We start from the raw sequence: 22,909 nt of genomic DNA, 5'->3' as shown, positions 1-22,909 counted from the left end.
CTAACCTTAGATCTAGAATTTCATTGAATCCACCCTGATCTATGATTCTATGAAATCCTAGTGAAACTCAAATTTTCCAAGGCTTTCATCAAAACTAATTCTCTCAAAAATCTAGTTCTTAATATGCCCAAAGGGCGACAAAAGAATATCTACCCTTTGACCCAGCCATAGCACTGCTGGGTCTGTACCCCAAAGAGATAATGGACACAAAGACTTGTACAAAAATATTCATAGCTGCGCTCTTTGTGGTGGCCCAAAACTGGAAAACGAGGGGATGCCCATCAATTGGGGAATGGCTGAACAAACTGTGGTATATGTTGGTGATGGAATACTATTGTGCTAAAAGGAATAATAAAGTGGAGAAGTTCCATGGAGACTGGAACAACCTCCAGGAAGTGATGCAGAGCGAGAGGAGCAGAACCAGGAGAACATTGTACACAGAGACTAATACACTGTGGTATAATCGAACGTAATGGACTTCTCCATTAGTGGCGGTGTAATGTCCCTGAACAACTTGCAGGGATCCAGGAGAAAAAAACACCATTCATAAGCAAAGGATAAACTATGGGAGTGGAAACACCGAGAAAAAGCAACTGCCTGAATACAGAGGTTGAGGGGACATGACAGAGGAGAGACTCTAAATGAACATTCTAATGCAAATACTATCAACAAAGCAATGGGTTCAAATCAAGAAAACATCTAATGCCCAGTGGACTTACGCGTCGGCTATGGGGGGTGGCGGGGAGGAAAAGAAAATGATCTATGTCTTTAACGAATAATGCTTGGAAATGATCAAATAAAATATATTTTAAAAAAAAAAATCTAGTTCTTAAGTCATCAGTATTAATTCCTAAATAACAACTCCAAAATCCCAAAACTCACACCATAAAAGCTGAACTTCATGAATTTACTCTAGCTTATTTCAAGGAAAAATATTCTGTCTGTCTTTAGCCATTTTCTCTCCCAACAAATCACCTTATCTTGATACTACTATTGTGATGTCTGTTATCAAATTCTGTCCTCAGTTCACCTCTCTGGAACTTGCTCCTCTAATTGGTTTCCTCCCTTCTCTGGGCCTCTTCAATAACAGTAGTGAAAGGGGGCAGCTTGAATGGCCAGTGATTTGAGAGCTAGGCCTAGAGACAGGCCTAGGTTCAAATTTGTCCTCAGACACTTCCTAGGTATGTGACCCTGAGCAAGTCATTTAACCCCTACTGCCTACCCCTTACCACTCTTTTGCCTTGAAACTAATACACAGTATTGATTTTAAGATGGAAAAGTTTTAACAATAAATAAATAACAGCACTGAGAATGAAAAGTTTAAAGTATGGAAAACAAGCAAGATGTCCTAGAAATCCTAATTCAGAGAAGTAGATGACTTCATAAATATAGTTTTGCTGAGATCTATTATTAGATTACAAACAGATTTGGAAGATTATCCCTTATTGAAAAGGAAGGGAAGATAATCACTTTATAGGGAAAACCAAGGACACTGGGCAAAGCTCAATAGATACAAAAGCAGAAACAATATTATTATTGTAGTCTATCAGAGACTACCTAGCTAGAACTAAGAAGTACAGTATATGGAGGATTTGGAAAACAAATTATAAGACTGGAACAAAAGTATGATTTAGAAGTGATGAGAGATGGCACCTGCTGGAAACTAATCTCCACAAAAGTAGAACAGGTAATAAAATGAATGATTTGCATTAATGATAATTTCATCCTTAAAAAAGTAAAAGAACAAACAAGAGAAAATTACATTTTGAAACTGATTTTCATGATAGCAAAAAGTGAGCTATTGGGTAAAAATGATGAGAACCTTGAAGGGAAGCAATCATCCCACCTCATAATTTGTAATAAAAAAGGTAAGCAGGGCATTGTTTTACATGATTCCTGATTTTGGTAGATAAAAGTTCAATGGGCTCAGAGAAAAAATAAGTAGGATCTCATGGGCTCAGATTTTACAGAAAACTCAAGTCAAAAGGGATAAGAAGATCTCAAGAATGAAATTTTGAAGATGAAGAGAAGCAATTCAAATGTCGAAGAAAAAGAGGAGTAGGTTGTCTAAAGACAATGATAAAGATGAACAAGGAATGCACAAACCCTTAAATTTTTAAAAGACAGGTACACAAGTTGGAAGCAAAGTCAAGTGACATTATGATATGGTCCCATCAGAGTGGAATTAGGAGAAGCAAAAGCAGAGACTGCTTGGGAGATGGTAGGAGAACCAATGACTATACATGTCACCCCTCCTAACAGAGGCGTAATGGGCTGAGAAGCAAAATAAGAGAGACATTTTTGAACTTAACCAATTTAAGGATTTGTTTTGTTTGACTCACATAATACTACAGGAGTTTGATTTGGTTATTTATTTTTCCAGTTGGGGAATGGGGTAAGAGGAACAGAAAATTGAGTTTTGTTCTTTGGAGTAAAGAAAGGGAGTGTTTTTTAGTCATCCAGGAGAAAAAAAAGGGAATAGTACCATGGCTTAATATGGACAAGACAGTGATAATTCATGAAAGAAAAGGCCAAGTTACATAACTCCTACTGTGTTTGTCTTTCAAGGAGCATTCTTTGCACTGGAAAAAACAAAACAGTAATAGAGATTTGACTCCCAAAATAAAGAAGGAAATATTAAGAGAACATCTTAATTCATCCAAAAAGCATTTAATATATACTTCTTATAGGACAAGGCCTCAGCAGGCCTCAGCCAGGTATCGGGATCAAAGCAATACAAAAAACAATCCCAAGTTCTTAAAGAGTTTTGGGGGGAGGGGAATATGGGCAGGGAGTAAGACACCAGGAAGAGATACAAACAAGTACACAGATAATTATGAAATAAACTCCAAAAAATTATAGGAGGGCACTAAGCAATTTGTTTGGAAGTCATTCATGCATTTACCCCAAGCCCTAAAAGAAGTAAAGGGAGTCTAATAAGTGAAGATAAAAACCAAGTCCATAAGAGTGAGTCTGTGCAAAGGCACAGAGATGACAGATGGGAGGCTCTCCTAAGGTCCCAATAAGATCCTTCAGGGTTAAAAAGGAACTGACAAGATTGCTATGCCACTGTGACTTCAGAAAAGCTCTGGAAAGCCAGAGATATCACAGTTTTGGAGAAGGATAAATATCCCAGTTTTAAAAAAGGGGAACAGGTCAGAGTCTGTGAACTTTAAGTCAATAAACTGAACTTTAACTTCTGGCAAGATTCTGAACCATATTAAAAAAGATGGTTAGTAAGCACCTTAACAAAAGGAAGTATCAGTAATATCCAGTGTTGTCAGGGCAGCTAGGAGGCTCACTGGATTGAGAGCCAGGTCTGGAGAAGGGAGGTCCTAGGTTCAAATATGGCCTCAAATATTTCCTAGTTGTGTGACCCTGGGCAAGTCACTTAATTACCATCGCCTAGCCATTACTATTCTTCTGCCTTGGAATCAATACTTAGTACTGATTCTAAGACAGAGGGTAAGGGTTTAAAAAAAAAAGGAAAAAGAGAGACTCAATATGTCTTGGACCGATCGGGATATTATTCTGTCAGGAATCAATGGTGAGGGGAGAGGGAGAGGGAGAGAGAGATGGAGAGAGGGAGGGGGAGAGACAGGGAGAGGGAGAGACGGGGAGAGATGGGGGAGACGGAGAGAGGGAGACAGAGAGACTGAGAGGGACAGAGAGTGTGTGACACCTAGATATTAGCAAAACATATGAATCTTCCATGCTATTCTTGTGGAAAATATGTTAGAGATAACTCTATAATTAGAATTTGGAAATGGTGGGAAATGGTTTATGTTTGATGTTAACCTGGAAGTTCTCCAGTGGAGTACCTCAAAGATGTATATTGAACCCTGTTCTGTTGGACATTTTTACTAAGGCCCAGATGGTATGCTTACAGCACTGGCAGAAGTGAGGAAGACCAGCTAACACTAGGTAAGAGCATCAGAACCCCAAAAGCTCTTGACAGGCTGGAGTATGGGGCCAAAATTAACAGAATGAAGTTTCACAGGGATAAATTTTAAGTCTCACAGTAAGATGCAAAAGATCAGCTTGGCAAGTACAAGATGGGAAATGTAACTAAGTAGCAATTTCTCTGAAAATGTTAAGTCAACAATGTAATATGGCCACAAAGGAAGCTAATGAGATTTTAGGTCCCCAGTGAGAAATTTAAAGTCAAAATCAAATCTCCAAATAATTGGAAGCATCCCCAACTGGAAGGGGCTCCCTTAAGAAAGAATCTCAACAAAATTAGCAGAACTAGGAGAACACTGTACACAATTATAGCAATATTGTACAATGATTATCTGTGAAAACTTGGCTACTCTAAGTAATGCAATGATCTGGGACAATCTTAAAAGATTTATGATGGGGATTGCCATCCCCTTCCACAGAAAGAACTGTTGGAGTTGTCTTTCACATCAGTGTATCTTTGGTTTTATTTTGAGGTTTTGATTATGTATGAGTATGCTCTTACCACAATGACCAATATGGAAGAGTATTTGGCATGACAATAAAAATAAAATTTAAAAAAAGAGAGAGTAAGAGAAAGAATCTCCATCATCACAGGTCTTCAGCAAAAGCTGGCTGACTCCTTGTAGGGAGTTGTTCAAAAATGAATTACATTAAATGAGCTCTGAGATCCTCTATGACTCTGGTTTTCTGTGATTCTTTGAAGTTTCAGAGAGGAAAGGCAGCAGCATGTGGGCCCATGTGAATAAGATCTAACTCTACTGAACAAAACACAGAACGGTTCACTTCTCCAGCCAGGAGATGAAGTCACGACCTTCCTCCTGCTAGAAAATCTGGGCACCTGGATCAAAACAGAATAGAAAGTACCTTTCACTCCTGCCACTAGGGGGCAAGATATTCCAAGGGAACAAGAAACTCACTTGCAGTTCAAATCCTCTATAAGCAATACTAGAATAGAACTTTGGCCCAGGAGCAGGAATGGAGAAGGCAGGTTAAGAAGAAGGACAAAGGGACTGACAGTAAAAAGTGCAAGTAAAACAGACCTTCTTCCCAGAGTACTGGCTTACTACTAGGTAGCATATCTCATCTGGCCCCAATCTTAAAACACCTTAAAGCCAGGGACTATTTAGCTTTTTCCCTTTGTTCACCCAGTACTATTTTGGGACTATGCTCAAAGGATTCTAAAGCTGGGCATACCCTTTGACCCAATAATACCATTACTGGGTCTGTACCCCAAAGATATAAGAAAAAAAGGGGGGGGACCTATGTACAAAAGCATTTACAGCAGCTCTTTTTGTGGTGGCAAAGAAGTGGAAACTGAGGAGATGCCATCAATTGGGGAATGGCTGAACAAGCTGTGGTTATGATTAGGATGGAATACTATTATGCCAAAAGAAATGACAAGCAGGATGACTTCAGAAAGAGCTGGAAAGATCTACATGAACTGATGCAGAGTGAAGTGCACAGAACCACAGTAATTGCAACATTGTATGATGAACAACTGTGAACGACTTTGCTGTTTTTGGTAATAGAATGATCCAAGACAATCCCAAAGGAATGATGAAAAATGCTATCTACCTCCAGAGTGAGAACCTGATGGAGTCTGAATGCAGACCAAAGCATACTATATTTCACTTTCTTCCTTCATTATTTTGTTCGAGTTTTCTTCAACAAAATGGCTGATAGAGAAGAATATTTACCATGAAAAATGCTTATCAGATTGTTTATTGTCTCAGGGAGGGGAATATTTGGAACTCAAAGAAATTTTTTTAATGTTAAAACTGCTTATGTAATTGGGGAAAAAATATTAAGTTTTAAAATGTATACTCCTTGAGGGCAAGGACTATGGCTTATTTAAATTTGTATCCTCAGTGTTTAGCATAATGATTGATACATATCAAATGCTTATGAAATTAAAAATAATATTAAGCCTGTATGTAATTATAACTGACAAACTGGGCCCTGGAGAAAAATTGAAAACCTGCTCCCTCTCTCCCTGCTTTGTAAGAGCAGGAGTCCTGGGAGTGGGGGATGGGGGGAGGGTGTAACCCAACACACTGCTGAGCTCTTTGATGGGCCTTCTTTGTGGGCTGGATGGCTTTTTTCTCCTCGACTCCCAGGGGAGTAGAAAGGGGGCAAGTTGAAGAAAGTCTACAAAAACCAAGGTAATGTAAAACCAAATGATATCAATAAAAAAAATCTATCTTTAGAAAGGCAATAAAAAATTAAGCCCCATCTCTAGTGAACTTCACCAAACAATTGTTAAGGGAGATAGTCCTACTCAGAGAACTTGGCAGAGAAATGTCCAGCCACTCCCTCTTTCTTCTGTATCTCAAAAGAAGACCAGAGAGCCAGAACCTCAGAGGGGAATTAAGTGAGTAAGCAATCTATGATTTTTTTAAAGTGCTTCAAAAGGGAGACATTAAATATTGTTGTTACTCTAATTATCTAACCCCCATGCTACATTAAACCTATAAACCCTTCATGCTGCTTTTACACAACATCATGGCACTTTGCCTAGAAAGAACATCTAGAAGACATCTGTCTAGAACCAAGTCAATTCTTCTCAGCAGAACTGGATCCTGAGCAGATGCACACAGAATGAGGTAGCAGTGATCCCAAGCCAGCTCTTGACATTGTAATTAGTGCTCTATCTTTGTTTCTTTTCACTTCCCTTTCCAAATGCTCAAAGGCTAGCTCCCTTTCAGCTACTAGATTCTCTGACAAGAAAAAGGTTAAGAACATGCAGGCCTCTCCTTTTTTGCCAATTCTAAAATGTTGGCTAAAAAAGAAGCTTGGTTGAAGAAGAAATTCAAAAGCAATGGCCTTGGATTCTTTTCTGTGTTCTAGTATCTGCAGAATTATGTTCCAAATGAAAGGAGTAAATTCATATTTCACATGTTCTCTTCCTCTCTTAGATCTTTCTGCAGCAGGGCTGCACATTGACAACAGTTCCTCACCCACAATGAATCAAACTACCTTCTCCCTCATGGAAGTAGGTAGGCTACTAAGTAAGAGGAATTCACTTGCACACCAAGCCTGGCACTGTTGGACTGGCATAATGCCCATGGCCTTGTAACTGATTGACAACAGACAAAAGAGGACACCCCTCCCTGCAACACTGTCCTTCCTGCCCATGGGCTCATCCCCACCTATCTGCTCCCAAACTGGTGTAGCCAACATGACCCAGGCAATTCTTCCCATTCTTCTGGCCAACCTGCCATCTTCTACCTAAGGCACATATCTCAAGCTGTCTGAGGTCAGATCAATGTGTCTTTATCACATCCTTCCATTTAACAATCAACTGATGCCGGATGGCAATACCGTTTCCCAAGAGGTTTCAGGAGGAAGCTCAGCTAAAAACAATGCTTACTCTGGAAAGCACAACTTTTACTCAGGATCAAAGGGAAGGTCAGTCTTTGTGAGATTTTTCTAGTACTTACATGGTGAGCCTAGTGAACCCTTCCTCCCTTAAAATCTCCTCCCATCTAGAGACTCACCATCAAACTCTGGGAAGTAGTCCACCAGGTGGGAATACAAGATCTTATCTTCCAGCAGGTCCTTCTTGTTGAGAAAGAGGATTACTGAGGAATTCTGGAACCAGGGATAAGTGATGATGGTCCGGAAAAGGGCTTTACTCTCCTCCATTCGGTTCTAACCAGGGAAGGGGAAAAGAGAGAACACACTTTATTAATAAAGGACCATTTTTGGGAGGGCCTCAGTACTTCACATAGTGTCTGCCATATAGTAAGACTTTAATAAATGCCTGGTGACTGACTGACTTTGGAAACATCGTAATGGAGGAGTAAAGGTCAATCCTTTGGTCCCCTACATAGAAGCTCAACTATAAAGATCTCCCATTCTTTGGGAAGTCCCACTGATTAGTCCACAGAACAATAAGCCATCTAACCAGATAGCCACTAAATAACTAACCAGATAGAGCACTAAAACCTGCCCACAGGAATTGGTTTTCCTAATTTAATAGCAGAACTGCTATGACCATTGATCACCAAGAGAAAGCCACCTTAGGACCAAGGATCAATTAAAAGGAAGGTGGGTGAGTCAAGCCAAGGCAAGTTAAGCAGTCTCAGAGAATCTATCAAATCTGATAGCTCCCTCCTCCAAAAGGCAGGACAAACTACAAACCTGCCAACATGAACACAGGTAACACTTCTCAGAAAGATTTCATAACACTCTAAAAATCTGGCATTCTCATTTGGACAAATTACTTAGTCCTACAGAATTTTTTTCTGTCTGAACCCAAATGGAAAAATTAATTAATAGGTCTCATTTCTCAAAATTCACCACCTATAGGAACTGGAGAGACATCAGGGTTTTGGAGTAGAGTCTTATCATAGACTGTCCTTGTCAAAGGCGCCTTGAAACCTCTGAAACCCTTTTCAAAATAATGTTTTTCAATAAAATATACAGAAATACAAAGGAACTCGATTATACTGAAACATAATTATCAAAATATGTATTTTTTTTTAATTTTGAAGATTTATGTTAAGAGCCCTGGTTTGGTGAAGTATGTTTGGTTTCAGGAGGCCTGGTTTTAATCTGCTGTTTGCTGGCTATGCATCTTGAAGTAGAATTACCTCTTAATCTCAAGTTCTTTGCTCTAGTTTAAATCTGCTGCTTACTAGGTAGATATTTGGGGTAAGTCATTTTATTTCTCAGTCTCAAGTAATCTATGTGTCAAGAGAATACTACTTTGACTAATTGTTCCCCACTCAAGGCTGATGTAAGGAAAACCTTTTTTAAACATAAAGGCAGAAGGTGGACATAACGACATTTAAAGATTCTTCCAATTCTATTAGCTTTTGTTAATATAAGTTATGAGTGGTTAGAGTTCTCTATCTTGCTCTCTTCCCCAACCTATTCATCTGTTCCAAAGGCTCACCTACCTCATTGTCAGACTCCACTAGAACTTGGTCATATTCACTAAGAGCAACTAAAAACATGATGGACGTCACATTTTCAAAGCAGTGTATCCACTTCCTTCTCTCTGATCTCTGTCCACCAACATCCACCATTCTGAGAAGAGAAAACACACACCAGATAGGGGTCAGCATTTGTCTCCAGGTCCTCCCTGAACAATGAACAATGGGGTATCTTTTTACAAACAATTTGAATCAATAATTGGTGTTCTGTCTCCCAAAGAAAAGAGAATGTCCCTTGAATATTGAATTGAATTTTTCTATAGTTAAAAGTTATTCAAGCACAGGCTGATGACTTAGGACCCTGGAGAAGGGATTCATGATTCAGGAAGAGGTGGGATTAGATCCCCCCCCCCCCCCCTTTTAAACCCTTACCTTCCATCTTGGAGTCAATACTGTGTATTGGCTCCAAGGCAGAAGAATGGTAAGGGCTAGGCAATGGGGGTCAAGTGACTTGTCCAGGGTCACACAGCTGGGAAGTATCTGAGGCCAGATTTGAACCTAGGACCTCCCATCTCTAGGCCTGACTCTCAATCCACTGAGCTACCTAGCTGCCCCCATAGATTCCCTTTTGAAGTACTTTCATTTCTAAAGTTCTGATTTATAGAAATCAGAATACAAGCCCAATTAATTAAATTAAATTAAATTAACAGACTAATCAACCACTCAGGCCAATCCATTTTTTTAAAGGATGAATGGGCTCCTCCCTAAAAGATGGAGCTCAATTCTGTTGTACTATCTTAAATGAAGAGGACTTGTTTAGTAACAATAGTAACTATGTCCCTCTATGAAGTACAAGTGAAGATCCTTGTAATGGCACCTACACCTTGGGTTACAGCAAAACTGTAAATTACTGATTCTCTATAACATATCTTTCTAGAATCCCAGGTGGGACTAGCATTACTTACTCATAGTCTGTAACATAGTTAATAAAGGAAGCACCAAGTTGAGGTCACAGCCTCAATAATAGCTTTAAAAAATTCCCCTAGCTAGTTAGCCTATGTCATAATGATGTATTAGAGACCTGTACTCAAAGAGAAAACATTTTTTAAAGCAATCACAACAAATTTCATTAAACTTCCTTACATTAAGGTTCCCAACTGAGCCCTATGCTCCAAGGCTGTGAGCAGAAATATGTTGAGAGCTACAGGGTGATAAATGTTTATTATGAAGCAGCTGAACCCTCTGGGGGGGACCCACAGCCAGGTTGAGATAACCAGCCATGAAGAGGCATCACTCACAGAGCAGGCAGTGCAAAGGAATGTTTACAATGAAGGAGCAAGGAGAAATTATTATTTTTTTAAACCCTTACCTTCCATCTTGGAGTCAATACTGTGTATTGGCTCCAAGAAAGAAGAGTGGTAAGGGCTAGGCAATGGGGGTCAAGTGGAGAAATTATTTTAAAGGAGCTGTCCTGTGGGTTAATTGAAGTTAAGTTAAAGAAGGGCCTATACCACAGTAGATAACTTGCTCTGTTCCCTAAAACTGGTGGCACTGGAAATCAGATTAGAGAAGTGCTCTTAGGTGGCAAGTAAACTAAATCAAAATTACCCAGACAACATGTCTGTGGGCAACAGCCTATAACAGTGATGGCAAACCTATGGCACGAGTGCCAAAGAGGGCATGCAGAGCACTCTCTCTGTGGGCACACAGCTGTCTTCCCTGCCCTACCCCCAACCAAGAGATTGTTGCTAGAAAGGCAGAGGGTCTCGGGCAGAGCTGCTCCCCTCCCCCTCTCCACTGCACCAGATGACATTTTTTCATATCCCTCGCCCCTCTGCCCAGTAGCCCAATAGGAATGCACAGGGAATAAGGTGGGTAGCTCACAAGAGACAGAGCTGAAAGGCAGAGAAGTGCTCAGGCCACTCCCCTACCCCTCTCAATACTCACTGAGGATATTCCTCACTTCACCTGCCCCTCTGCCCAGCAGCCCAATGGGAGTGCTTCCTTCCCTGTCTAGGATAAGGATAGGAGCAAGAAGCCTCCAAAACTCAATGGGGGGGTGGGGGTGGGGAAACACAACATGGGGGAGGGAAGACACGGCACTTGGTCTCTAAAAGATTTGTCATCACTGGCCTATAATATGGCAAAGGGAAGAAGGGGTGTCTGCTGGGCAGTGATGACAATAACCAAGGTCCAGCCCAGTTTTTCACTTTAAAATCCAATTGATCTTCCTCAGGCTAGTTTGTTCACAGCCCTATAATTCTAAGTTTAGGGGTAGTCCCTTCACCAGTCAGGCCCTGGAAGCAGCCTATACAAAGTTCAATCCAAGTACTATCAACCCACCCAGCAGGTGGGATCTTGGTACCTGAAGATGATATTCTCCAGGTCGAAAGGGTATTCTATGATCCCAGTTGTGGGAACTCGAACCCGCAGCACATCCTGTTGGGTGGGTAAGTACCCAGTGGTGGCAATGCGGTCAACATCAGTTAGGTAGCTAAAAAAAAAAAAAGCACAGGAAGGAGGATCCTTTAGGTCAGCAATGTAAAGAAATAGGGGAGAGGGAGAAGAGGGAGTTATCTCATCCACAACTTTCAAGGCTCTTTCAAGTCCAGGAGGTTCCATCGGAGAGAAATATGAGCCTATTTTGTTACTAGCACCATTATGCTTCCAGTCTCCCAGGTTCAAAATCTCAGCTATTCCTTTAAATACTCATTTCTCACATCCAATCATTAAGATCCATTGATTCTCCCTCTACATTACCCTCTTACTCCCTTTTTTCTATTTTTACAGCTACTTCCCCACAAAGACCCTCATTAATATACAACTTAGACTACCTCAGCAGCCTCCTAACCTGCTTTCCTGCCGCCAGCTCCCCTTTCTCTGGATCATCCTACATTCACTAACAAATCCCTCTTCCTGAAAAATGCTGTTCTGCTTCTGACCTTCACCCTACTGCTTAAAGGCAAACGTCCAAATTTCTAAGTCCAATATTCAAGGTCATTTATCTGTTTTCCTCTTACCCTACTTCCTACCAGGTACTCTATGCATCATCCAAACTGGACTCTGTTGTCCCTATTACACAACTATATGCTTTCCTATAAGCCTCTCTTCACATCAATTTCACATTCTCAGGATCCTGTACCACCCTTGAGCATCTTCCACCTGATGAAAGCCTGTCTTTTAGCTTAGATGCTGCCTCTTCTTTTTTCCTTCCCAGCTGGCAATAATCTTTCTCTCTTACAAGCTCACACAGTACTTTTGTTCCATCTTCTTGTTTTTAACTAAATGAGGGGAATAAACATACACATACATACCCTCTCATTTCCTACAACGGACTTTATTAAGGATAGAAACTACCAATACGTTATGTGAGAATAGGCAAGAGGAAGGTAGCAGTGGCTCTATTTAAGTATTGAGGCTTTGAGGTCATATGAGATAAGAAAACCTCACAGGAAAAAAAAACAAAAAAAAACTTGTTCACTCCGGGGGTTCAGGCCTTTCTGTATCATTCACTGCCTTAGAAACAAGGCTTCAAATAAGTCAATCAACTTGTTTCACCATATACAAGAAATGCTTAGAACCTAAAATAAAACAATCTACCAACTGGATTAATACAGAAACAAATAATGATTTGAGAGGCCAATAAGGTGACCAGACAGTTTTTTTTCCCCAATCCAACCTATCTTCTCTGATGTTCTCACTTGGCCACCAGTGGACAAGAGCCACTTGGAATCACTTCCAAAGGAATTGGTGCCATGTGTGCATCCTACAGCCAAAGCCACCCACTGTCTCCTAAATGAAGGCAGCTGCACACTCAGCAGGGCAGCTGGGAGAAGGGACTGAGGAGAATGCTAGGAATCTCTAGATACCTAACTGACCAATCTCAGGAAGAAGCCAGTCTGTCTATTATTTAATAAAACATAGGCAATGACAGATTTTTCCATATTATATTAGTAAACAACATTCAAAGGTGTTCCTAGTTTGGGGTATTTTATTTTGTTAAGTGATCAATTAACAATACAACCCCAAACCCCAACTTTCCTATCCCTTTAGGAACCTTATAGGAATCAACTCACTATGGTCATTCTACAAACAAAACAGAGCCAAGCCCTGATAGGGACAGTCTTAATGTGGCAAAAGCCTATTCTAACAGAATTAAAGTAGGACAATTATTTTAGTTTTCAGAAAAATTCAGCCAAGTACAGAGAATCTATCTGCAACTCAGACACAGTTTCATTTGTCATAGTTCCTGTTTTTCTACTAAGTGTCAGACAGATCCCATACTTACTATTTGGCTGAGTCGGAGAGCTGATATTCTCGCCTCCTGTCATAACACTCCTGGATTCCAGGGTCATTCCACAAAGTCTTAATTGCACTTACATATTGATGCTCAAATGTTGTGACCTTTTCAACATCTACCTCTCGAATCAGCAGTGCATTGGCCTAAAGCAATAGGAAAAAAGGAGGGTTAACTGGTTCCAGGTCTGGCCAATTTGTGCTCTTTTCTCACCCAAGTATTAAATCTCAAGTCGGTCCATCAGGAAAGCTGTGAACATGACTAGCTTTGGCAATACAAAGAAGCAATTTAAAAACTCAGGATTTCCAAAGTCATTCAATTTCCACTTGAATATTCATTAGCTAGAAGAGACAGTTCATTACTATATAGTCTTAGTAGAAATTACATCAATAAGGTTTCACCAAAAGCATATCACAATGCCACCAGTGAAATAAATAAATCCCGGAATTAGCATAGCAGGAGGAAAGGACATTTTATCCCCAAGTTATTTTTTGCATGTATGAGATTTTGTACACACATGCATGCATACTTTCCATAAAACTTAAAGGAAAGAGTACTGAATCAAATTTCTGCCCTAATCCAACAATGGAACCAGATGGCATGTTTACTAGGGAGAGTATTCAATTCCCTTTCTTAGATCTCTTCAGTTCTAATGTGATCAATGTGATTTCTCAAAAAAATATGACCTGGAAATGACTTGGGGATCATCTAGTATAACCCCTACCAGAAACACACTGAAAGGAGCCATAGAAGGTCTTCAAGACTAACCTCCTATCTCATGTCAGAATCTCCATTATAACATTCCTAACAGAGTCTCTACTTGGAAACTTTCAATGAAAGGAATGCAGTATCTCACAACATAGCCCGTTCCACTGTAAGATAGCAGTAGAATATAAGTTATATGTGGGCAATGACTGTTTTTTTTGTTTTTTTATTCCTAGGGCTCAACCCTATACTTATATAGTAAATAATTAATAAATATCCACTAAATGAATAGCTTCTAAATGAAAATTCTTCCTGATACTGAGCCAAAATCTTTTTTTCCTTTTAACTTCTACTTATTAGTCCTAGTTTCACCTTCAGGGTGCCATATAAAACAAACCTGGTCCCTCCTTCATGTAATCTTAAAATTAAAGGCACATATACTCAGCATAAATATTTACTAAACATCTATTAGATGAAAGATACCATGCTAGGTGCCACCAATATAAAGACAAAAATAAAAAATTTCCTGTCAAAGAGCTTACACTCTACTGGAAAGACAAGAGCATCTACAGAGATAAGTAAAAATAAAGTAATCTGAGAAAGGAAGGAGCACTGTCAATTAGAGGGGGTATAGATAACTCAGGGAAGGCTTTACAGAAACTGTGGCTCCTGAATTGAGTCTTGAAGGAAGTTAAGAATGTTAAGAGTTTCCAGAGTATCTGAGACATCCTGTGAAAAGACAACATGGATTTATACCAGGAATGTAGGACTGACTGGCTCAGTATTAGGACATTTTAAGCATAATTGACTATATCAATAAGAAAAACTACAAAAATCATATTATATCAATAGATATAGAAAAAGCTTTTAACAAAATACAACACCCGTTCCTATTAAAACTACCAGAATAAATGAAGTTTTTCTTAGAATAAGTAGTATCTAAAAATGTTCACTATCACCATTATTGTTTAATATTGTATTATAAATGCTAACTATAGCAATAAGACAAGAAAAAATTGAACAAATAAGATCAGGCAAGAATGAAACAGTACTGTTGCTCTTTGTAGACCATATAATGGTACACAGTTAGAGAACTCTAGAGAATCAGCTAAAAATTATCTGAAACAATGAACAACTATAGGAATACAATTACAAAACACTTCACATAAAGACAAATCTAAACCATTGAAGAAATACTTATTGCTCATAGGTAGGCAAGTCAATATAATAAAAATGACATCTATCTGAAATTTATTTATTCAGGGTCATACCAATTAAACTACCAAAGAATTACTTTATAATGCTAGAAAAGGTAACAAAAATCATCTGGAAGAATAAAAGGTCAAAAATATGAAGGGAATCAATGAAAAAAAGTGAAGGAAAATTAAAGTACCATATTTCAAACTATATTACAAAATACTAATCATCAAAACAATCTAGTATTGGCTAAGAAATACAGTGGTCTATCAGTGGAACCAATGATATATACAACATACAGAGGCAAATGACTACAGAAATATGATGTTTGATAAACCCAAAGGAACAAGCTTTTGGGACAAGAATTCACTATTCAACAAAAACCGTTGAGAAAACTAGAAAGCAGCTGGAAAGATACTAGCCATAGAACAGCAGCATCTCACACTATATATCAAGATACAGTCAAACTGGATACATGATTTAGACACAAAGGGAAATGGGTAGCATATGCAAATTAGGGGAGCATGGAAACAATTATTTGTTAGATATACCAATAAGGGAAGATTTTCTGGCTAAACAAGACTTAGAGAAGATCACAGGAGGTAAAATAGATCATTTTGATTACATGGAATTAAAAAGGTTTTGCACAAACAAAACCAATGCAACAAAAATTAGAGGGAAAGCAGGAGACTGGGGGACAGGGGGGACTTTTACAACACATTTCTCTGATAAAGGCCTCATTTCTTAAATATATAGGTAACCAAGCCAAATTTATAAAAAATAAGACCCATTTCCTAACTAATAAATGGTCAAAGGATATGAACACATAGTTTTAGAAGAAATCAAATCTATCAATAGTCATGAAAAAATACTCTAAATCACTAATAGAGAAATGTAAATTAAACAACTCTGAGATACCAATTCACATGTATCAGATTGGCTAGTATGACAGATAGAAAAGTTGTAAACTGGTCCACTATCATAGAAAACAATTTGGAACCATGCCCAAAGAGATATAAAACTGTGTATAGGGGGCAGCTAGGTAGCTCAGTGGATTGAGAGCCAAGCCTAGAGATGAGAGGTCCTAAGTTCAAATCAGGCCTCAAGACACTTCCTAGCTATGTGACCCTGGGCAAGTCACTTACTGCCCCCCCCCAATTGCCTAGACCTTACCACTCTTCTGCCTTAGAACCAATACACAGTATTGATTACAAGATGGAAGGTGAGGGTTTAAAAAAAAAAACAACAAACAATGTATACCCTTTGACCCAGCAGTACCACTACAATATCAAAGAAAAAGGGAAAGGATATACAAAACGTGTACAAAAATATTTATACTGGCTCTTTTTGTGGAATTTGAAATTGAGGGGGTCCCCTTTGAGAAGGGAGTGTCCGAGTTCTAGATCATGAAGATAATATAATATTGTTATAAGTGATTGTGAAATTAAAGGTATGGATCATAAGATAAAGATATAGAACATTAAATTTGATGAATTTGATGAATTTGATGAATTGGGAGGCCAGGATGTTTTGAGGAGACATTACTGTGTACACTGAAAATTATAAACAATAAAAAATTGGGTAATACTGAACAGGTTGTAGTAAATGACCATGGATGGAAAACTATTCAGCTATAAGAAATGACAAACAAGATGATTTCAGAAAGTGAGAACCAGGAGAACACTGTACACTGTTAACAGTAATATTGTAATAATGACCAACTGTAGAAAACTTAGCTACTCTGATTGAGTCAATGATCCAAGACAATTCCAAAGGACCCAACCCATGGTGAAAAATGTTATCTACCTCCAGAGAGAAAAACTTCTGAACTCTTAAGAGCCAGCTTGAAGCATTTGTTAAAAATTTTATTTATTCTTGCTTTAAAAAAAAAAGAGTTAATACAGAAATATTTGGTATGGTTTCACATGTATAATGATATTATTGCTTGCCTTCTCAAGGGGTAGGGGAAAATCTGGAGGGAAGGAGAGAATTTGGAATTCAAAAATTTTAAAATAAATTTAAATTTTAAAATAAAAAAGAAAGAGCACCATAATTAAAGATGAAACGCATACTTCAAGGAACAACTAGTAGCCCAGTAGACCAGTCTGACTAGAATACAGAACACATGAAGAAACAAAGTATGACTAAGTAGTGCTTTAAATGCTAGGCTGAAGAGTTTGCATTTTATCTTAGAAGCAAAAGAGAGCCTCTGATGATTTTTGAATTGGAGAGTAATATGACCAAGATTATTTTAGCAGGGATATGGTAGATAAATGGGAAAGAGGAGAAGCCAGAAATGAAACAATCAATTAGGACTATTGGAATAACATGACAGAGATGATGATGGCCCTAAACTAGGGTTAAAGTCATATGAAGACTAAATAAAGGGATGGATTTGAGAGAAGGATTGGCTGATCAACAAGATTAACATCTGATTAGATATTTGGCCAGAAGAATTGAAAAATTCATGAATAATGATGTTCTGAAGGTGGGTGCCTAGTAAAACAGAAGAACCATCAACAACAAAAAATAAAGAATTTTTAAATAGGGCTAAGTTTGAAGATTAACATGATATCTTCTGTTCTGGACACTGAATCATTGTGGATAATTTTTTTTTTAGAAAAATAGCTTAAAGCGATGGTAAGGTCAAGTGAAAGTTTAAGGATAGGGAAGATAAGGACATATCTGTAGGCAGCATGAAAAGGGACAGAAAATAGGAAGAAATGAATGATGAGAGATAGAGATGCAGTACCTAAAGGGGCAATTTTCAAAAGAGGCAAGAAAGTCATGGTTAAGGGCATAAATGGGTCGCCCATACCTTAGAGAGTCAAGAAAAGGAAGAAAAAACAATGAATGATGTAGTTAAGTAGCTAAAAATTGAAAGCATAAGGAGGACCCTTTAAGTCAGGGGGGAAAAAAGATGGAAAGGAAAGAATACAGAGTTATTCTTCCATGAACTTCAAAACTTCAGGCTCTAGATGTGCCATCCGAAAGAAGGATCAGGGGGCAGCTGGGTAGTTCAGTGGATTGAGGGCCAGGCCTAAAGATGGGAAGTCCTAGGTTCAAATCTGGCCTCAGATACTTCCCAGCTGTGTGACCCTGGACAAGGAGGGAGGGGAGGGGAGGAAGGGAGGAAAGGAGGAAGGACGGACAGACGGACGGACAGACAGACAGACAGACAGACAGACAGACAGACAGACAGACAGACAGACAGACAGAAAAGATCAAATAAATTGCCATCTAAGGAAGGGAGGACAGAATTTGGATTTCTAAATGTCAGAAAACAATTGTTTAAAATGGTTTTTACATGTAATTGGAAATAAAAAATACAACTTAAAAAAAGAAAAAAGATGGAATCAGATGTAGATGGGAGTTGTGAGAATGTGAAATAGAGAAAGTGGAGAAGCCAAATTAAAATGAATTAGCATCTATTTAACTACCTAATACTGGAACTATATTACATGTTAGGCGTACAAAGACAAAAATGAAAACCATCTCTTACTCTCAGGGAGTTTATATTTTACTAGAACTTAAAGCACATGGCTTCTATTTTCTTAGTCAAGAATGAAGTTGGAAAAGGAGGTGAGAGTTGAATAAAATAAGATAAAGATGACTCTTCTGAGGGAAGAGGGGAGAGATATATTAGGAAATGAAGGTGATGTAAAAACAAAATTTATCAGTAAAAATTAAAAAGCAAAAAGAATGTTTTAAAAGAGAATGCCAGGAGGCAGCTAGCTGGTGGCTCAGTGGATCAAGAGCCAGGTCCAGAGATGGGAGGCCCGACACTTCCTATCTGTGTGACCTTGGGCAAGTCACTTGACCCCCCCCCCACTGTCTAGCCCTTACCACTCTTCTTCTGCCTTAGAACCAATATACAGCATTGATTCCAAGACGGAAGGTAAGGGTTTAAAAAAAAAAGAGAGAATGCCAATTAGGAAAGAATAAAAGTTTACCCTATAGCAGTGAGGACCAAGTTAAGATTAGCTAAAACATTTTTAATGAACTCAACTGGCACAGTTTATACCACCTTCAGTTCACCACAGTTCAAGTACAAGTAGACAAAGATATATAGTGGAGGTATTCCAGAAGTTTGGCATAATAGAAGTGGCAATAGAATAAGGGGCATGATATTCATGGGTAAAAGACAACTTTTAGTTGATTTGATCAACTATAGGATCAAGACTATGAAAGGAGGTAAGATCAATAATACTGGGATAAAAGAGTAGAACAAAAATTAGAGGTTATGGTGAAGGACATGTTTAAGAACAATAAAATAGAGGAAAAAATAGGAAAGGTTATGGACTAAAAAAGAGAGTATTTGAGTTCTAGATTAGGAAGATAATATGGTTATAAGTGATAGTGAGACTGAAGGTATAGATCATAAGGTAAAGACACAGATCATTGAATTTGAGGAATTTGATGAAATCGGAGGCCAGGAAGTTTGAGGAGACATCCCTGTGTATGCTGAACACTCTAAATATAAGGACAAGAGGGAAATAATGTGATTCTTGTAACCAAGGAATAATGTTCTAAATTGGCCAAACAAACAAAATAAATAAATAAATAAATGTAAGGACAAGAATATTCACAGCTGCGCTCTTTGTGGTGGCAAAAAATTGGAAAATGAGGGGATGTCCTTCAGCTGGGGAATGGCTGAACAAGTTGTGGTATATGTTGGTGATGGAACACTATTGTGCTAAAAGGAATAATAAAGTGGAGGAATTCCATGGAGACTGGAACAACCTCCAGGAAGTGATGCAGAGCGAGAGGAGCAGAACCAGGAGAACATTGTACACAGAGACTGATACACTGTGGTACAATCAAATGCAATGGACTCCCCCATTAGTGGCTATGCAGTGATCCTGAACAACTTGGAGGAATCTATGAGAAAGAACACTATCCACATTCAGAGCGAAAACTGTGGGAGCAGAAACACATAAGAAAAACATCTGCTTGAATACATGGGTCGAGGGTTATATGATTGGGGATGTAGACTCTAAGCGATCACCCTACTATAAACATCAACAACATTGAAATAGGCTCTGATCAAGGACACATGTAAAACCCAGTGGAATTGCACGTAGGCTACAAGAAGGGGTGGGCGGAGGGGAGGAAGGAAAAGAATATGATTCTTGTAACCAAGGAATAATGTTCTAAATTGACTAAATAAAAATTTCCAAATAAATAAATATAAGGACATGGGTTAGGGTTGAAATAAGTGAGTTGTATCAGTTATAAAGAGATGGTAAGTTATAAATTCAAGTGTCTCTGTCTGGATCAGGCTGACAGGCCAAAATGGCGGGCCTCATTCCTGAATCTCTAAATAATGCAATCTGACTGATTTGTTATACAACAAAAAGGGTTTATTTGATAAACTTCTATATTTTATTAGGGTAAAGAGAAAGTTTGAGAGTCAGGTACTAAACTCCTTAAGAAAAGAGAGTGATCTGGAAGCCAGTAGAAAACTGCAACAAAGATATGATAAATGGAATAGAAACTTCTGGGACAACGGTCAGAGAGTAATCTGGAAGGTGAATCTGGAAGCAGCAGTGAGAAGCAGGAAGCATGCCTATCTATCTTGTCAGGAATATGAGAGAAGTACCCCAGTACTGGAGAGGGTGGCATTGTCTTTAAAAAGAGGCAAGTTTCGGGGGCAGCTGGGTGACTCAGTGGATTGAGAGTCAGGCCTAGATGGGAGGTCCTGGGTTCAAATGTGACCTCAGACACTTCACAGCTGTGTGACCCTGGGCAAGTCACTTGACCCCCATTGCCTAGCTCTTACCATTCTTTTCCTCTCAGTCTCTCAACTCCCTAAAATCTGGCTTCTGACTTCATTATTCCACTGAAACTGCTTTATCAAAGGTTTCCTCTTCATTGCCAAATTCCATAGTCCTTTATCAATCTTCATCCTTCTTGTCCCCTCTGCAGCCTTCACCACTCCTGAATATCTTCTTCCTATATGTTTCTGGGACCCTGCTCTCTCCTGGTTCTTCTACCTATTTGACCCTTTCAGAATCCTTTCCTGGATTTTCATCCAGCCTAACAGGTATCCTCCAAGTTTATATACTAGGCTCTTTTCTCTTTTTCTTCCTCATTATTTTGCTTGGTGATGTCATCAGTTCCCATGGATTCAACTATCATCTCTGCTAATGATTCTCAAATCTATTTGTCCAGCCATAACTTCCCTCCCTGACTTCTAGTCTTGCATCTCCAACCGTCTTGGATTTTTCTGTCCAACTCAACATGTCCAAAGTTGAACTCATATTTCCCCCAACACTTCTATTTCCTAACTCCCTAATGTCGAGGATACTATTACCCTCCCAGTCATCCTGGCTCACAGCCCAAGTGTCACTCTGAAATATTCAATTTCTCTTGTTCCCCCATATGCAATCAGCTGCCAAGTTCCATAGATTTTTGCCTTCATAATATCTCTTGAATATGCTTCCTTCTCTCCTCTGGCTTTACCATCACTCTGATGCAAGTCTTTATCACCTCATGCTTCAATTAGTGTAAAAGTCTTTTGATTGGTTTTCCTCATTCTAGTTTCTCCTATCCTCCATTCAGTTGTCAAAGTGATCCTCCAAACAGGTCAGTCAGCTCATGTCATACCCCCTATTCAATCAAGTCCATTGGAATCCTATTATCTCTAGGGTTAAACTTAAAATATTCTGTTTGATTTTTAAAGTCTTTCCTAACTTGGCCCCTTTCCTACCTTGCCTGTCTTCTGGAATCCTCTCTACTAACTCTTCAATCTAGCCATGCTGGCCTCTTTGTTGTTTCTTGAATATAACAATCCATCTTCTGACTCTTAAGGTTTTTTCCCTGACTGTCCCTTATACCTAGAATTCTCTTCTTCCTCATCTCCATCTTCCTGGCTTCTTTCACATCCCAGCTAAAATACCACCTTGCACAAGAAACCATTTCCAATCCCCCTTAATTCTACTGCTTTTGCCTTTGAAATTATCCCTAATTTATCCTGTCTATATTGTATGTACATAATTGTTTGCATATTATTTCCAACATTAGATATAAGATTCTTGAAGGCAGAACTATCTTTTACCTTTCTTTCTACCTCCAACACTTTTAGCCAGGGTCTGGTACATACGAGGTGCTTAATAACTGCAATGTAAGGTGAGAAGTGCTTGGGTGAAGATCTAAGGTTGAGAAAGAGGTAATTTTTGTCTTTCAAGTATACTATAGAACAGTGATGGTGAACCTTTTTTTTTCCTTTTTTTAAAAAATAATATTTTATTTGATCATTTCCAAGCATTATTCATTAAAGACAAAGATCATTTTCTTTTCCTCCCCCCCCACCCCCCATAGCTGACGCATGATTCCACTGGGTATCACATGTTCTTGATTCGAACCCATTGTCATGTTGTTAGTATTTGCATTAGAGTGTTCGTTTAGAGTCTCTCCTCTGTCATGTCCCTTCAACCGCTGTAATTGGGCAGTTGCTTTTCCTCGGTGTTTCTACTCCCACAGTTTGTCCTCTGCTTATGAATAGTGTTTTTTCTCCTAGATCCCTGCAGATTGTTCAGGGACATTACACCGCTACTAATGGAGAAGTCCATTACGTTCGATTATACCACAGTGTATCAGTCTCTGTGTACAATGTTCTCCTGGTTCTGCTCCTCTCATTCTGCATCACTTCCTGGAGGTTGTTCCAGTCTCCATGGAATTCCTCCACTTTATTATTCCTTTTAGCACAATAGTATTCCATCACCAACATATACCACAATTTGTTCAGCCATTCCCCAATTGAAGGGCATCCCCTCGTTTTCCAATTTTTGGCCACCACAAAGAGCACAGCTATGAATATTTTTGTACAAGTCTTTTTGTCCATTATCTCTTTGGGGTACAAACC

The 22,909-nt window shown here is 38.9% G+C and overlaps 1 protein-coding gene across 1 annotated transcript in view; it reads right to left on the bottom strand.

Moving 5' to 3' along the window:
• Positions 1-22,909, bottom strand: part of GNA11 (G protein subunit alpha 11) — an 82,559-nt gene that overhangs the window by 4,806 nt on the left and 54,844 nt on the right. The window contains exons 3-6 of the mRNA XM_001362158.5: positions 13,132-13,286; positions 11,209-11,337; positions 8,868-8,997; positions 7,461-7,614 (exon numbers count right to left, since the gene is read on the bottom strand). Coding sequence (XP_001362195.1) covers positions 7,461-7,614; positions 8,868-8,997; positions 11,209-11,337; positions 13,132-13,286 — 568 coding nt within the window. The remainder of the gene's footprint in view (positions 1-7,460; positions 7,615-8,867; positions 8,998-11,208; positions 11,338-13,131; positions 13,287-22,909) is intronic.

Source organism: Monodelphis domestica, chromosome 3 (genome assembly GCF_027887165.1).
Source record: "Monodelphis domestica isolate mMonDom1 chromosome 3, mMonDom1.pri, whole genome shotgun sequence".
Lineage (NCBI taxonomy): Eukaryota > Metazoa > Chordata > Mammalia > Didelphimorphia > Didelphidae > Monodelphis > Monodelphis domestica.
This window is presented reverse-complemented; position numbering and strand designations above follow the sequence as displayed.